Below are 16,664 nucleotides of genomic sequence, written 5' to 3' on the forward strand. Positions count from 1 at the left end.
GTGTGTGAGTGTGTGAATGAGAAGCAGTGTAAAGCACTTTGAGTGCCAATAGGTAGAAAAGTGCTATATAAGTGCAGACTATTGAGCTGACTGTGAGCTAAAGTGCTTTGAAATGATTTTTGTTTGTGGACTATATGAATTAAATTTATGTATAAACATACACTTTGTCACTTACGAGCCAAACCCCTGACAAACGGTTGCAGATACATATCATGATATTTCTGACTTTAGTTTGAGCAGCAACTTTATTAGTTATGTTGCTTGGAGTGACACATGCCAGCATTTACTCTCACACACACACACTCTTCACCTGTCACGTTGATGTAGACGGTGGTGAAGGAGGCGAGGGGCACGGCGGCGACGTTCTGCACACGCACTCTGAGCATGAAGGAGCGAGTCGTTTCGTAGTCTAGGTTCTCGGCCACCAGGATGGACGCCGAGCTGTCCGCCCGGTTGGGTTTGATGTAGAACCGCACCGGCATGTTGGTCTCCGGCATCTGACCCTCCTCCAGGTTGTAGGTCACACGGGGGTCACCCAGGGGGGACGTGGCCTTGATGGTCTGATAGAGACAGAAAGAGGAGAGAGTTAACGGTTGCTTCTCATTCTAAACAACCAGACGCAGTCCCGCTTCACAGTGACATCATGTTATCACACAGCTGTTTGCCGTCAACAGATGCTCTTTATCTTGATGACAGCTCCAACTGCCTCAACGTCTCCTCGAACCATAAACCGTTAACACTCACCAGATAAGTGACATCCTAGGATACACAGCTACATTTCAAAGAATGCAGGATTTGTAACGCTTGGAGCTGCAGCTCAGTCCTTCTATGGACACGGAGCAGCGACGGAAAGAGCTCCACAACTTTTCTGACACCTAAAAAGGATTTCATTTCTGTTTTGTTGATGATTTTCTGCATGTGAAGTAGCTAGAAAATATGTGTTTGAATCAGTATAAGTGTGTGTGTGTGTGTGTTGTCCCGACCAGTAGCAGCAGGAGCAGAGCTTTTAAGGCTCATGTTATTCTGTTGGCTGTAGATTCAGCCGACCTCAGTGTGTGTGTGTGTGTGTGTGAAACAGCTTTTAAGGCTTTGTCCTCCCTGACCAACCTTCCCAGGGAAGGACTGTGTTTTCCCATGGTTGACTGATGCTGCCTCCCTTCATGCCCTGAGACTGACGGACACACAGAGAAGCAAAGATCATTTTATTTCACCTTCAGTTTCTTAATGGTTACTACGTATAAGTTTGTTCTTACCGACATGGAATCTGCACTGTAACACTGCTGACTTTACCTTCGTGGCTGCTTGTCATTCAGACACCAATGTTTCTCACAGCTTCATTCAGATTCAGATGGCTAAGAATCATAAATTGTCTGAAATGCTTCACATTCACCCAATCACACACTTGGCCTTCACTCACCCACTAACAACTAACCTGAGGTTCAGTGTGGTACGTTTCAACATGTGGCAGGAGGAGCTGGGAATCGGACCGACAGTCCTGGGAATCGGGGCACAACTGCTTTAAATCCCCAGCCTGAGTCGCCCCCCAATAAGATGGAGAAGATTAAAGCCCAAAGCCCAAATTGAAGCCCAAATGACTAATGCGTGTACGAGGAACACTCACACATTGTTAGAGAGAGAATCAACCCAATGAGCGGCTGATAAAACAGGAAAAGGTTTGTATGAACGTGCTTTGCTGGACTTTTGGTATATGATGGAAATTAGTTTGGGTGTTTCAGGTTTTTTACTTTTATAGAATATGAAGTTTGAGGTCACTGTGATGTTTTGCAGTGATGTACAAACTTGCAACCTTGTTGAAAGTGGTGCAGGTCCAACCCTGTCAGTAGGGACTGAAAGTAAAAGCTGTTCATTATATCGTTAGAGAGTTTCAGCCGCAGGAAGCTAAAGCACTAGAACACTGCTGGGTTGTGACTCGTGTTCTGCAGTGGGCAGATTTATTCACACGGCACTTCTGCTTTATTATGTGTCCTGTCAGGATGACCAGCTATCAACTCCGGAGACACCCAGGCATCTTTTATTTGTAACCCAGTCGGACACCCAGGCCATCCTGTAAGCCTGACCTCAAATGGAAATGTTGCTCAATTAAGTGCACCATCATTTGACCCCTTAGTGTAATGACATAATTAGCTTAGCTTAGCACAAAGACAATGAGCCAAAAGGGAAATTGCGGGAAAGCAGCTCTGCTCCCTGCAGATGTACCATGTTTCCTCTCAGTGACACGGAGAAACGCTGAGTGAGAAACGCTGTCAGCCACTTTAAACACCAAAACCCTCTCAGCCCTATCGCTCCTGGTGCACACAGCAGCTCAAAGGTGCCTCTGGCTTATGTCCTTGGCCACTTAGGACGTGAGGACGACAACCCATGAACACGCCAACATCCAAAGGAAAATGATGAAACAAATTTAGAAACAATTCTACAAAAGTAGATTTTAACTAAATGATGCTGGCACATAATTAACAGAGTAGTGTTCATTTAAAACGTGACACTCAGGCTCAGCAGTAGCCAGTTGAGTTTCCAGGTGAGGAGCCGTGTCAGGACACATCGTCCCTCCTCAGGAAGCAGAGCGTGGATGTGCCTCACAGCAGGCCGAGGAAGCAGAGCGCACGGAATCGGCGCTAATGAGAAATCATCTCGTTAGACATCAGCGCAAGGTGCCGGAGCTGAGCAGATCAGCGCCTGCCACCTTCTCCCACACAGATTATCGCCTGTGGAGACATCGCTGCGGATTCAGCAGCTGGAAAACACATCGTCCTGTCAGCTGCAAATGCTACGCAGCAGTTGGCCGAGAGGAGTTTGATTAAAGGGAGGTGCCTTTCAAACCCAGACGTATGAGGCACCTTCTCAGTAAAAGGCTCTTTGAAACCAGTGGTGTTATCATGACTATCTTGTTTGATTTGTTTACCACATGTAGCTGAAGAGAGCAATTCCAGATTCTGCAGGGATTCAGGCTGAGTACAAGTTTCCACTAGTTTTTTATATGAATTGCAGGTTGAGACTGTGACTGGACTTAAAGCAAACTGAACTGAGACTTTCTTTCCCAAAATGTCACTGCTGCTAAGAACTTTACGTCACTAGACACAGCTTTCGTTTGTGTCTGACTTAGTGTTTTCTACATAACGTATTCTTGGTGCAAAATAACTCACACCACATTAAATGTGTCTGTGTCAATATTTCTTAGGACTTTTGTCACTTTCTGTTTCCTGCTGTAGTTGGTACTCTGCACACTGTGCATGTTTGCAACGACAATAAAAAGCCACTCGAGTTGAAAATCAATCCACGCTGTGTCGAACCCTGCGGTGTCTCACACGGGGGACATGTCCGTTTGACGCCAGCATGTGACACGCAGGGTTTGACCTTCTACGACTGGTCGAAACTTTAAAATGCTTTAGATGTGAATATGTCTGTGCTGGTGCCAGTGCTGTTCTGTGGGTCTGTGTCAGATACGTGAGTGATACAGTAGATGAAAAAAAGTCTGCAAAAGATTTTGGATGTTTCAAATCCATCTTTTCTAACATATTACTTTGAAGCTTTTCTGCTTAAAAACATGCCACGGAGGCAAACGGGTGAAAACCAGCCGATGAGCAGACCAATATAACATGAGATGCTCACACTCACGCATTTAAGCAGGATCTAATTGATATGAAGGATTTAACCGCCCCCCCGCCCCCCTCCCTCTGCAGCGTGCACCCCCCTCCACCTCGTTAACAGTGTAATTAACAGAGCTTATTACTGCTGCTAAATATAAAATAACAGTTCCTCCTCAGAGCAATTAACACTGCGGTGGAAAGGAAGGAGGAGGAGGCTTTAAAGCTTTTTGAAAAATGTGTTTGCACAGTATGTGTACATGTCAATCTGCTGCACACTCCTCATCAGACAGACACACGCTTTCCAATGTTGATGTGATCATATGTTACCCAGCCAGGGGCAGCAGTGAATGTGATGGGGACTATTTTCAGCAGCGGATGAATCCACATTTGGTTTCTAACAAGTATTTGTGACTAAAAAAAATAGATAATTTTGCCAAAGATATCCATTAAATGATGCACACTGGTCACTTTTATGACTTAAAGGCATCATTTTCAAATCATTTAATGGAATGAGATGAAGAGGGGAAACATTAAAAGCACAAAGCATCAAAGTACTTGGAACAGGTATTTCTGACTTCACCACTTTCATCACAAACTCTAACCATGTCTCTTTTACTTTTACTGATCTCACTCCCTCTCTTCTCATCTTCTCGCTCTCCATCCTACCTTCCTCCATCACTCGGCCTCTGTCAGGTTAAACACAGTAATTAAGCATCTCGGTTTCTGAGGTGATGAGACAGAGTCCATTGTGATGCAGCGACAGCAGGTGTAATTATCTCTCTCTCGTCTCTCAATCATCTCCGACAGACGGAGCTGTGGGTGGGACGACCTCCAAATCACCACCATCATTTCCAGTTGCTTCAGCAATGATGTGGGGGTCGAAAAGGAGGAGGAAGAGGAGGACAGATTAAATACAGCACAGGTTCACACTCTTAAACACAGGCTTACACACACACACACAAACTGCAAATGTTTGAAAACCTCCATAAAATCCAGCAGCTGGAGGGCAAAAACTCCTCCACCTTCTAAATCAGCAGCTTAGGAAAAGAGAGCAAATTAGGACGGAGGGATCAAAAGAGAGAGAAAGAAAAAAAAAACACCGGAGGTTTGCAGGCAAACACTGTGTGTGTGTGTGTGTGTGTGTTGGCTTCAGAGAGTCAGGTGCGGCAGACTCAGGGTGGGTTGGTTGTTTGCTTGGCAGAAAAATGTTTCGAAGCACTCGGCTAAACGTGCTGACACAGAGGGAGAGCGATGGGTGGAGGAGAAGGGATGAAGAAGGAGAAGAAGAAGAAGAAGAAAGTGGCTCCTCGGGTGCTCGGCACAGATGTGAAGGAGGATGGAAGTGAAAGACTCTTTTACTGCTGCAGGAGGAAGACTGGCCTTAAATATTCGTCCCTCTTTCTGCATATGTCTTCTTCAAATTGAATATCGTCCAAAATTGAAGCTCTAAATGTCCCTCGAGTGCATTGGTAGTTTTGTTGTTTTTGTTCAACATTTGCAGTTTTCCTGCTCGAGTCGTGCACGTTGGTGGATTATTGAGCGCAGGGTTGTCGTTTCTTTGACTGCATCAGGGTTTAGTTTTGTCTTAAATGTTGCATCTTCATCTTTAGCATCATTGAATTTAGCGACGGACATGTCAAAAATGCTTTGTGCAACTTTATGACTCTGGATATGTCATATCGTTAACATCCTGTTCTCTGATCAAATTGAAGCAGCAGAGGTCAAGACATCCACACTTTTTTTGCTTGCATGTAGTGATGGAAAGTAACAAACTACAAGTACAATGTTCATGTAGCTGTATTTTACTCAAGTAAATGTAATTATGGCTACTTTGACTTTTACTGCAATACATCCAAGAGCAAATATCTCTACTTTTGACTCCACTTCTAATACTCATTACAGTGAATATATTTCCTAATACGTTTTCCTCCAGTTAAGGGATTTATTTCTGTGCGTCCTCACCTTATGTCCAGCTCTGTGGACAACAGTGGTTGAATCAGTGTTGTATTGTTGAAATGACAGAGCTGTTAGTGAGACTGTTCCAGTCACTGTGTGATGGTCCAACATGAGTGAAGAGTGAAAAGGCGTCAGATCATAAAACAGAGTCAACCATCGTTTAGACCATTAGACCATTAGTTAGGTAATGCCCCCCCCCCAAAGATAAAGCTGCACTGGTCCACAGAAAGGGACAGGAAGACACTTTTAACACTTTAAGTAAAATATAAGTCACGTACAGTGGGTACTACTAGAGTACTAGTACTAGCATTGTTTGTGTAATAGTTTTTGAGCCTAAAGGGATCATTCTCCTCCCACACTGAGCAGCACAGCCAGCCACAGAAACCAACCAAGACGGTGCAGCACGGTGTCAGTGACAACATCTGCAGAACTACTTCCAACACGTCGTCTTTAAGTCCCACACAGAGACGTACAAAATCATGTTGTCCATAATCAATAATTTGCTGATAAAATCAAGATAAATGTGATAAAACAAAGCTTACAGCAACCCAATCGGTTTTGTCCTCTCGTGTCCTCTCACTCACCACTATCTTGGCGTCTCGCACGGTGTTCTCGGGCACGGTGACCCAGTACTCCGCCTGCTCCCACTGAGGTGGCTGGTTGTGGACGTTGGTGATGATGACGCTCAGCTCCACAGAGCTGCTGCGGTTCCCTCCGTCAGACGCCACGATCTGCTGGTTGATCCTGGACGTCTGCAGGGACACACGGCAGGAAATCCAGCAGCTCTGAGTGAGTATTTATTCTTTATAGTTGATATTAGGTTGAGTTTGTAGAGAATAATGGAATAAATCTGCAGGAAGGTTTTTTATTTTTAAAATTTGGCACCAAAGTCAATTTATAATGTCCATGCGCTTGTTGAACAGTTGTCAAATTATGTTTACAGCAAAGAGAATAAGAAAATGTTGATCTTTGAATAAAGTGTGTGTGTGTGGGGGGGGGAGAGAGAGAGAGAGACAGAGAGAGAGAGAGATGTGCCTTTGCTAAATAATTGACAGAAGTGTCGTTTAAAAGATCATGGAAATAAGAATCTGCATCAGTCATCACAGAGGTTCGTTAAACACTTTGCTGTGGATTTTCACTTTGACTTTGAACGTTTGTACAAACACAAAGACACAATCATGACAAGATTTCAAGATTTCAGATTTAAGTCTGTTTGATGCAGCTTTTATTGTTCTCACGGTGGAGCAGCCAATCAGCTGCAGACATCCTGCACATGCTGTTGTTTCTCATTTACACTTCAACACATATTCATTCACTGCATATGTGAATCCATCAGGACACAGCAGAGGACAGTGTTCAGAAGACAAACGAGGACAAATCCCTGGTTAGTTGATGGTGTGTGGGTTCTTACCTGTGAGATGGGATGGTTGACGTAAATCCAACCAGTACTGGGGTTGATGTGCAGGTACGCCGGCTTCTGATTGGACAGCGAGTAGATGATGGCCGCGTTGCTCCCCTGGTCGTCATCGTGCGCCGCCGCTCGCAGGAAACTAGTCCCCACCGGAGTGTCCTCCCTCAGGAAGTCTAAGAGAAGAGGCAGGGGATCAAATACTGCTACTGATGCTACTACAACTACTACTAATACTACCGATACTGGTACTGCCAGCGCTGACATGTGCTGACTTCAACTGCTGCTGATGTTAGTGATACTGACACTACTGCTACTACTGTACATGTATCAATGGTTACTACTCCTACTACAACAGAACAGGCCACACTGATAAGGTGTTTATTGAAATGATCAGACCACTGGTAGTATTTCTGGTAATTCCACTGCTTCTAACACTGGTAATTCTGTGACCACCAGTACTTAACAATTGCCACTGCTAGATGAAATACAAATATTGCCACTACTGCTGCTGCAAAACTACCAATGCTAATACTTCTACCACTACTGCTCTAGTACCACTCCTAGTACAGCAACAACAATTAATAATACTAGTTTTACTACGTTTTAATGCTGCGAGCATAAGGACCGGGGCTAAAAATGACTACTTATTTTAAAAGTACTGGCAGGATTAGGTTAGTTTTGTTTTTGTGACTCCTGCTCACACGCACCAACACCATTGGTCTCATTAGTGTCGCACTTCAACTCAAACCTGCCACAGTGTCTCATGACATGTCTCTGTCCTTGCATCCAACCAGAACCTGCCGCACGTAAAATCATCTCCGGTGTTTGTGTCCTGGCGTCATTAAATCGGACTGAGCACAGAACAGCACAGCGCTGTGTGAGGTGAGCAGACATTAGAATAATGGGAACGCAGAGTTGTGTGGTGTCAGCAGTGTGTCACCTCGTTTTGTCATTTCTGGGTCTCGCGCTGCAAAGTCAACAGATGCATTTCTTAATTTATGAATATAACCTCCAGTCCTGCTGACTGCGATGTGTGTGTCAGCGCTGATCAGACAGAGGTGAGGTCCTCTGCTGTATTACTGCATTTCAAGCATTATGTCAATACTAATGTTCCTCTGACATTTGTGGGTCTCACCAGATACATTTCAACTGAATAATCACATCAGATCCTGCTGAGTCTAATGTGTGTTACAGAAACACAACAGGAGGAGCAAACGCGGGATTCGTCTCCTGTGGTTTTCTCCAACAAACAAAGCAGCTGTGGCGCCACATGCTGCCGTGTCTTTAAACGTCGCAACATCGTGTTCCAAATGCACAAATGAGACACAATCGGCCAACATCACTTGTTTCTCCACACAGTGATGATGTGTGTCAGGGAGGATGGTGAACAAATGAGAGACTGGATTTTAGAGCAGAGTCCACGTTCAGAGATGCATGTTTGTTACATCTAGCGTAACATATACTTTACACTGAGCTGAAATAAGTTTGTCTAAATCTAAGTCAGTTTTCTTAGAAACAAGTACTATGAACGGTATCTGATTCTAAAGTACTTTGATAAAGATCATAACAAGCAGGCTAAAGAGAGTTTTTTCCAGATCACTTGTTCTGTTTGTGCAGGAAAACACACACACACACACACACAGCGGTGGTAGATGAGTAACTGAATGCATGTCCCAGAAACATTTCAATCTCAGTGTTAAATAGTTAATGAGCCACTCTGTGCATTTCCCAAATCTGACGAGGAGAACTTCTGACACGATGCTTATCAAAACACATATTTGCACACATAGAAAACAAACAGGGATCCACAGGAGCTGGCGGTGAATATTTCATCAGTCTAAAGAGCTTTCCAGGATTACAAGGACGCAGAGTGATGCATGGTGACAGTCAGACGGTTTCCACACTTCACCTGTTTCCTCCAAACACGAGTTTACCTTCAAACGCACACACAGAGGGTTTGATGTTGTACAGGTGAGCGCACAGAGGTCAGCGAGGCCGAAGCTTTTAATCCTCGGTGTGTTGTGTTCAGACACACAAGGAGGGAAAACTACTTCTAAACAGCAGAACTATCAATAGGAGAGAAGTACTGGTGTTTTTTTTTTTTAGCTGGGAAATTATTAAAACCAGGAGAAGTAGAATTAACTGCAGTAGCAGAAGCTCACAGCGGTAGTAGTAGTAGTACTAGCAGTGGTGGCAGTAGTAGTACTAGCAGTGGTAGCAGTAGTAGTACTAGCTGTAACTGCAGTAGAGGAAACTCACACTGGTGGCAGTAGTAGTACTAGCAGTGGTAGTAGTAGTAGTACTAGCAGTGGTAGTAGTAGTAGTACTAGCAGTGGTAGCAGTAGTAGTACTAGCGGTAACTGCAGTAGAGGAAACTCACACTGGTGGCAGTAGAATTACTAGCAGTGGTGGCAGTAGTAGTACTAGCAGTAGTAGTAGTAGTAGTAGTACTAGCAGTGGTGGCAGTAGTAGTACTAGCAGTGGTAGCAGTAGTAGTACAAGCTGTAACTGCAGTAGAGGAAACTCACACTGGTGGCAGTAGTATTACTAGCAGTGGTGGCAGTAGTAGTACTAGCAGTGGTAGCAGTAGTAGTACTAGCAGTGGTAGTAGTAGTAGTAGTACTAGCAGTGGTAGCAGTAGTAGTACTAGCAGTGGTAGTAGTAGTACTAGCAGTGGTAGCAGTAGTAGTACCAGCTGTAACTGCAGTAGAGGAAACTCACACTGGTGGCAGTTGTAGTACTAGCAGTGGTAGCAGTAGTAGTACTAGCAGTGGTAGTAGTAGTACTAGCAGTGGTAGCAGTAGTAGTACCAGCTGTAACTGCAGTAGAGGAAACTCACACTGGTAGCGGCTGTTTTCAAACTTGGGGTCGTTGTCGTTCTGGTCGGCGATGAGAACCGTGATCTGACAGATCCCGATGAGCGGCTCCTCGGCCTGATCTGTGGCCGTCACCGAAAGCATGAACTCCCTCTGACGCTCGCGGTCGAAACTCTTCGCCGTGGTGATCACACCTGACGAACGGGGACACAAAGCCTTTTAGTGTTTCCTGAGTGTTTACCAAGGAAACACTCATGTCGGCGTGGAACCCACCGGTGTTGGGGTCGATGTCAAACCCGGACGACACTCCGTCTCTGTGCATGATGCCATATTTGATTTCTCCATTCACCCCCATGTCTGCGTCGTGGGCCTGGACGCGGAGGACAAACGTTCCCGGTGGCTGGTTCTCCAGGACGGCGGCGTTCAGACTGTAGTTCTGACACTAACAAGACGAAGAGAAAAATCAATGTGCATGTTCCAAGAACATATGAGGTCGTACTGGTGATGACCCTCAGAGCAGACTCACATCCTGGAAGACGGGTTTGTTGTTGTTGATGTCGTTGATTCCCACGATGACCTGTGCAGAGCTGCTGAGCGGGTACGGACCACCAGAGGCATTGTCGTCGGTGACGGTGATATTGAGGACGTACTGGGGTCCCCTCAGCCTGGGCGCTGGACTCCGCCGCAGCTTGATGATCCCTACAGGGAAGCAGAAATACTTTAGTATGTATCCTGTGTGTACTACCACACTGGCAGTAGGTTTAAGCAACACAATACAGTTACAGTTGAATTAACTGCGTCCAACTAAAGGAAAACACAGCTGATGGAAATTTCTTTGCATAGGTTTCATTTGTTTTCTTTTTTTGTGTATTTTTACCTTAGTTTTTACAGTGTTCAGCTTTTCTGGGGTTCAACAATATAAAAAATTGTTTAAAGCAGTACAATTCTTTTTTTGGCTTTAATCTCATTGAAGAAGTAACATTGTGCTAAAGTGAGCGTCTGAACTGCTCCAGTCTAGTTGTTGACTGTACGTGAATCACCAAAGCTGTACTTTGTTTTCCTCTGACTAATGACTGATGTGCAGTATTTTGTTTAAGCGTGAATCATGTTTTTAACGTTTTATTAGCGTGAGAGCATTTTGCTCAGTGAGCTTCTGTTCTGGGGCGTCATTCTGGCAGTTTCCATGGATGCATGAAGCTCCTGGAGGGGCCAGATAAACTTGTGTCTTTGGGTCATTAAAAGTTGGTCAGTGGGGAAAACAGCTGAGGTGCTTATTAATAAAACCAATCGTCCAGTGAACATGTGGACGCGCTCTTTGTGACCTCATGGTTTACAAATGCATCTCGGCACATCACAGCATAAGTGCACAGAGCTGAGTTCAGGTAAAACCACCACCAAGGTGAGCTTGGTTCCGATGTTTAAAACTTGCTGAGGTGGTCTAGAACGCATGTGACCACATACAATAGCCTTCTAAATGCTAATGTGTCCGGATTTGTCTCCGATTAGGACATTTTAGGACAATTTGTAATCAGTGCAGGATGTGCTCGTCGTTTCAGTGTGTGTCCTCGCACCAGAAATGATTCAGCTGCAATGAAACCTGAACAACAACTCTACAACGACGTCAGGGCATTGAAGTACTCGCTGTTTTCAGAATTACACACAAAGACAAAGTCATTTTTTTGGTGCACTGTCCCTAAACACATCAAACCATTTGTGTTCAAGTTACTTCGTGCACCGTCACAAAGTCGCTTGCTAACGAACGATGGTGTCCTCACACAAAGACAATAAAAGGGAGATGAGGTGGGATGTCTGCTGTTTCCAGAACACTGAGGTAACATGACCTTTGCTGGCTTTTGTCCCATCGTTTCCACCTGCTGCAGCCGCCTTTACTCCAGCAAATCTGACACACGGGCAGGCGTCTCCAGGGAAACGACAGCTGAGGAGGCTTGAATCTCGATTTTGCGATTGTTCAAAAAAACGAACTTTAAACGAATAATTTCAGAATTCTTTCTGTCTCGATGATTAAACTGTTTTCCGAAAATCCCTGACCAAAAAAAGAACTTCTTCTTCCATGTGAACTCCCGGTTTTGCACGACATAAACAGACCCTGCAAGAGGTTAATAACTCTGCTGGCTAGATGCTGATAGTTGAGAGTGTGATTTTCCACAACACTTTGAAGCCGTTGCTGAGATGATCTGATGCTGCTTTGTGACATTTCAGCTGTAATTTGTGAGGATGTGCAAAGGCAATGGTCCAAATGTGAGGTTGCCATGAAGCTCACAAAAATAGATAAAAGATAAAATAAACTGTTTAGGTATTAAAACTAGATTATGAGTCCTACTACAAGATCCAGGACGGACGATGAAGAATCGAGGACGTGTCATCATAATGTGCAGCAAGTGGAGCAACTTTCTACTAAATTTGTAACATTCAGAACCAAATGACATCAGAATGTCAGAATCGGAATATGGTGTAAAGATGAGGCCTTGTGGGACCAAGTTTGCGTGGTTGATAATAAACTTTATCCCAATAGCAGGCGTGTGTGTAAATGAAAACCACTTAAAAACAGCGTAGATATGAGTCTGTGCTGTGCCGTTTGCTGCTCTGTGAGTCTCCGCAGCCGCAAACACATCAGCCTTCGTCAACCCCCACAATGTTCCAAGTCAGGACTGAAACAAACGGCATATTTTTCCCGCACTAACAATCAGTCGCACATTAACATAACGGAGCAGCCGAGCAAACAAACAAACAAATAAGCAGCTTTGGTGGCAACATGAATAGAGACACGGAGGCTGGGAGGGAGCAAACACATCTACATGAAAATACTTCACAACGCTTTGAAGTGACAAAGCCGAACAGCCGAGCGAGCCAAAGGCCATCTGCTGTGCGTGCGCTCGCCTGTGTGCGTGTGTGTCTTAATATATCATTTATGTGCAAATGCTCGTGTTTATATCTTTGACACTGAACCCCCAACAGCCCATCACCATCCCCAGCTGTGCAGTCCCGGTCCCAAGCCCGGTAGAAATTGGGAAGTGTTGCGTCAGGAAGGGCAAAAAAAAAAAAACTGTAGCAAATCAACATGCGGACAAATGATCCACTGTGGCGACGCTGAACTCAGAGGATAAGCAGAAAGGACAAAGACAAAAATGTCATGTTTGTATCATGTTCCAGTGTGTTTGTGTGTGACAGAGCCGTGCTGCAATGCATGCTGGGTGATAAGGTGACAGAGGATTACACACACACACACACACACACACACACACACACACTGCTGCACATGGAGTCTCACTATAGTTGTGAGGAGGACGATGTGTTGCTTGTCAGAAATATCCTCACAACGATGGCGTCAAACTAACATTTGTCCACGCGAGCACTGAAAGATGTGAAGAAGCTAACATGTAGAAAGACACACAATTTCAATCACTCTCACACACAAAACGTGTGTTATCGCCTTTGTGTTTCTGGTGTGTGTGTGTGTGTGTGTGTGTGTGTGTGTGTGTGTGTGTGAGAAACAGTCCCTGGGGCTTCACTGGCCTTGTTAGAGCAACCAGGCTTTATTCCCAACTACTCGTTAAAACAGCAACAACCACTTTACTGCGGATGTGTGTTTGTGTTCCGCGTGGTGTGAGTGTAACTTATCTGAATACATAATTCCGTCTCTGTGTGTGTGTGTGTGTGTGTGTATTGTATTCATGAGGTAAAGCTATCAATGCTTGCTAACAAACAATATGCGTAATAACATGTTTCATGAGCTGTGTGTCTGTGTGAGGTCGTGTCCAGCTAAGTCCAGTGTCACAGTTTCTGTTTTATTGTGTATTTGTTTGTCCAATCACTGTAGATTCATGTCCATCAAATATCCAATAATGCTGCTTCCAAATTGTGACCCCACAGGTTCTGTGTAGTGTTACTGTTGGAAGCTCCAGGAGCGTCAACAACAACTTCAGGGCGACGTGACGTAAATGACATACAAACAGAACAATGCAAACCGTGGCATGTGTGGTCTGTAGGTTGGTGTCTGGTCTGAACATGCCTTCAGCTTAGCACAGTAACTTGTGTGTTCTGCACCCGCGTGGGTTTGACTGTTTTTATCACAGTAGAGCAGCTTTTATAGATTCAATTCCATAAGATACGACAATGTAAAAGTCAGTGATTATATTATGTATTAGTTTGATGGGGGGTTGATTCCCTTTGGTTTCCCTCTCTGTTAAATTGGCTGAGAGAGCGGCAACGTCCACTCTCATGAGTCTGACACCTACTACCTGATTTACTGCTGACTAATGGAAAAACCTGTGATGGAGCAGACAGCTGAATAACAAGAGCAAAGTAACGGAGACTCACAATATTCAGAGAAATTCCTGAGGAAACTGTTTTATGAATTCATTCAGCTCATAGACATCTGGAAAACTACAAGCTCTTCATCAGAAACCACCGCAAAACATTTACATGTTACTTAAATCAGTGATCGACAGGTCAGCACATTGTAAAACAATGTTTGTGTGCACAGTTGCTCCCTCACCCTTCTGGTTGTCCAGCAGAAAGTTGCTGTCCTCGTTGCCACCGGTGATGGCGTAGGAGACAGCATCCCCATCGGGGTCGTTGGCGTGGACGATTGCGACCAGAGTGTCTGGGCCGGCATCCTCACTGAGGAAGGTCTTGTAACTGATGATGAAGAGAGAGAGAAATGTGCTAATTGCATTTTAGAAATCCGGGCTTTAGACAGACGAGGAAAAAGAGAAGAAGCAAAGAAAAAGATCAGGAAAACAAAACATGAACTTGAAGACAAAGGAAAAAATTCAATAAATCAAAGTTAGAAAGTGTGAAGGAAACGTGCAGCGAGGAGGTGAAGACAGAGTGAAAGCAGATGGAGGAAGAACAAGAAGATTAAAAAAAGATTGTGAATAAAAAATCGTAATTAGCAGCGTGTGGGCGACAGAGACAGACAGAAGTCAACCAGAGACAGATCGATTATGCTGGTTTACAAATAAAGTTACTAAAGGTCGTGAAAACTAGAGGAAGCAGAACATTCAAAAAAAAAGGAAGTGGTCTTACACGCTCTGGGAGAAGACAGGAGCCTCGTCGTTGCTGTTGGTGACGCGGATCCGGACAGAGGCGGTGCCCGTGCGGGGGGGCATCCCTGCGTCTACGGCCACCACCACAAACTCGTAGATGTGATTGGGCCGCTCGTAGTCCAGGCGACGGGCGGGGAAGATGACTCCTCCGGACGAGATGTCGAAATCGTCGCCGTGAACGAAGTACAAGATTTCCGAGTTCAATCCAGAGTCACAGTCCCGGGCCAGGACTGGAGAGGAAGAGGAGGAGGAGGAAGAGAGGAAGAGAAAAAAGCGAAAGAAAAATAGGTAAAAGAGAAGCAGGAAAAGTGGTGGATTGTTAGAGGAAGAAAAGAGGAAAAGTAGCAGGAAGAGAGGAAGAGAGGAGGCATGAAACAGAAAGGAGATTTCAGGTTTAGAGAATTCAGTGGTGATAGTCAAAGAGCCGTGTCCTCACAACTATAGTATGAGTGTGTGTGTGAGAGTGTGTGTGCTGGCTGTTGGCCTAATAAGAGCAAAGACTTCTCGCTGAAGTCGGACTGTTTGATCTCATCCAGTCACCAGCAGCTATGACAGATGGCTCTGACACACACACACACACACACACAGGCCGAGCAGCTTCTGATCAACTTCTGGTTTTCCTTCTGTCAGTGAACACAACACCAGCAATGTGTGTCTGTGTGTGTGTAGGTGTGTTACCTTGCAGTAGGGAGGTCCCAGGTGCGACACTCTCAGGTATGTTGTCTCTGGTGTAGATGGAGTGGAAGAACTCTGGCGTGCAGTCGTTTTCATCTGTAATGTGGACGGTCACCTGCAGGGGGCGTCTCACTGTTATTCACTTAGTGTGTGTGAGTGCTGGGAACATTCTGTTAGAGTCCACTGCTGTCAGCACTGAATCAAGAGGGTCCAACGCATCGAAACATGGCGCAGATTCACTCCTGTGAAGGTTGCACAAATAATGGTTCCAGATTCCAGGCGTCAGGCCCAACTCCTCTGTCAAGCCCAAGCTCTCAGGGTCATCACTGGACTTTAAGGGAAGCCAGCAGCAGTATTGCAACTTCTGCATTAATCACGTGATGCACATTTGCCCAAAAAGTAATTTTTGGAAACGAAGTGACTATATCAGTATCAGTAATGCTTCCATATGATCGGACTTAGACCGGTTTGATTCTGTATAATTTTGATCGTGAAGAAGAGCTGCAGGTTATTTCGTTTTTATCCCCATTCATGTGTGTCGGAGCCAAGGAGCACGACTGGGGGGAGGGGCCAAAAATCATCCGGGTCATTTTTAACACTGTGGATTCTCGAGGATTTGTTGTTCTTATTTTTGGTGTATGCGCCACAGAGCAACTTTCACAGGAGAGAAAGGACATTTTGATTTGATTTGATGTTCAGTCCTCACGATACGTCCACGAGTCGCCGCCTCTAGAATCAGTGCTGACTGACACGCAGCCGAGGTTCTGCTTTACCTTTAAAAATCAGGATTTTTAACAAAAAGCTATATGTAGGAGCCAGGTACCATTTGCATGGTTTGTTATCATTGCTACATGGAGAATTTGACAATGAGAACTTTGTTTAATGGGAAGGAGGCACAATGGGCTAATTAGGCTTCGTATAAGGAACAATTCAAATTCCTGTGCTGTGAAAAAGTATTTGCTCCATTTCAGATTTCTAAACGATGATTTCATCATTTCCAAACCTTTGCTGTGTGTTATAACATGGCTTTTTGAAATCTCAGATTTCCCAAAATAAGTAAAACAAACATTATGGAGACGAATGTCTCCTGCTTGAGGAGAGAAACCAATTTCCCATTCTGTCTTCCCAATCT

At 44.7% G+C, this 16,664-nt stretch overlaps 1 protein-coding gene across 1 annotated transcript in view; it reads right to left on the reverse strand.

Moving 5' to 3' along the window:
- The window catches only part of si:dkey-22o22.2 (neural-cadherin), a 101,402-nt gene that overhangs the window by 35,329 nt on the left and 49,409 nt on the right, over positions 1 to 16,664 (reverse strand). The window contains exons 5-13 of the mRNA XM_067511715.1: positions 15,536 to 15,647; positions 14,838 to 15,087; positions 14,305 to 14,447; positions 10,315 to 10,487; positions 10,062 to 10,230; positions 9,812 to 9,982; positions 6,973 to 7,145; positions 6,146 to 6,313; positions 311 to 560 (exon numbers count right to left, since the gene is read on the reverse strand). Of these exons, the coding sequence (XP_067367816.1) occupies positions 311 to 560; positions 6,146 to 6,313; positions 6,973 to 7,145; positions 9,812 to 9,982; positions 10,062 to 10,230; positions 10,315 to 10,487; positions 14,305 to 14,447; positions 14,838 to 15,087; positions 15,536 to 15,647 (1,609 nt within the window). The remainder of the gene's footprint in view (positions 1 to 310; positions 561 to 6,145; positions 6,314 to 6,972; positions 7,146 to 9,811; positions 9,983 to 10,061; positions 10,231 to 10,314; positions 10,488 to 14,304; positions 14,448 to 14,837; positions 15,088 to 15,535; positions 15,648 to 16,664) is intronic.

The sequence above is a fragment of the Channa argus genome, chromosome 7 (assembly GCF_033026475.1).
Source record: "Channa argus isolate prfri chromosome 7, Channa argus male v1.0, whole genome shotgun sequence".
Taxonomy (NCBI): Eukaryota; Metazoa; Chordata; class Actinopteri; order Anabantiformes; family Channidae; genus Channa; species Channa argus.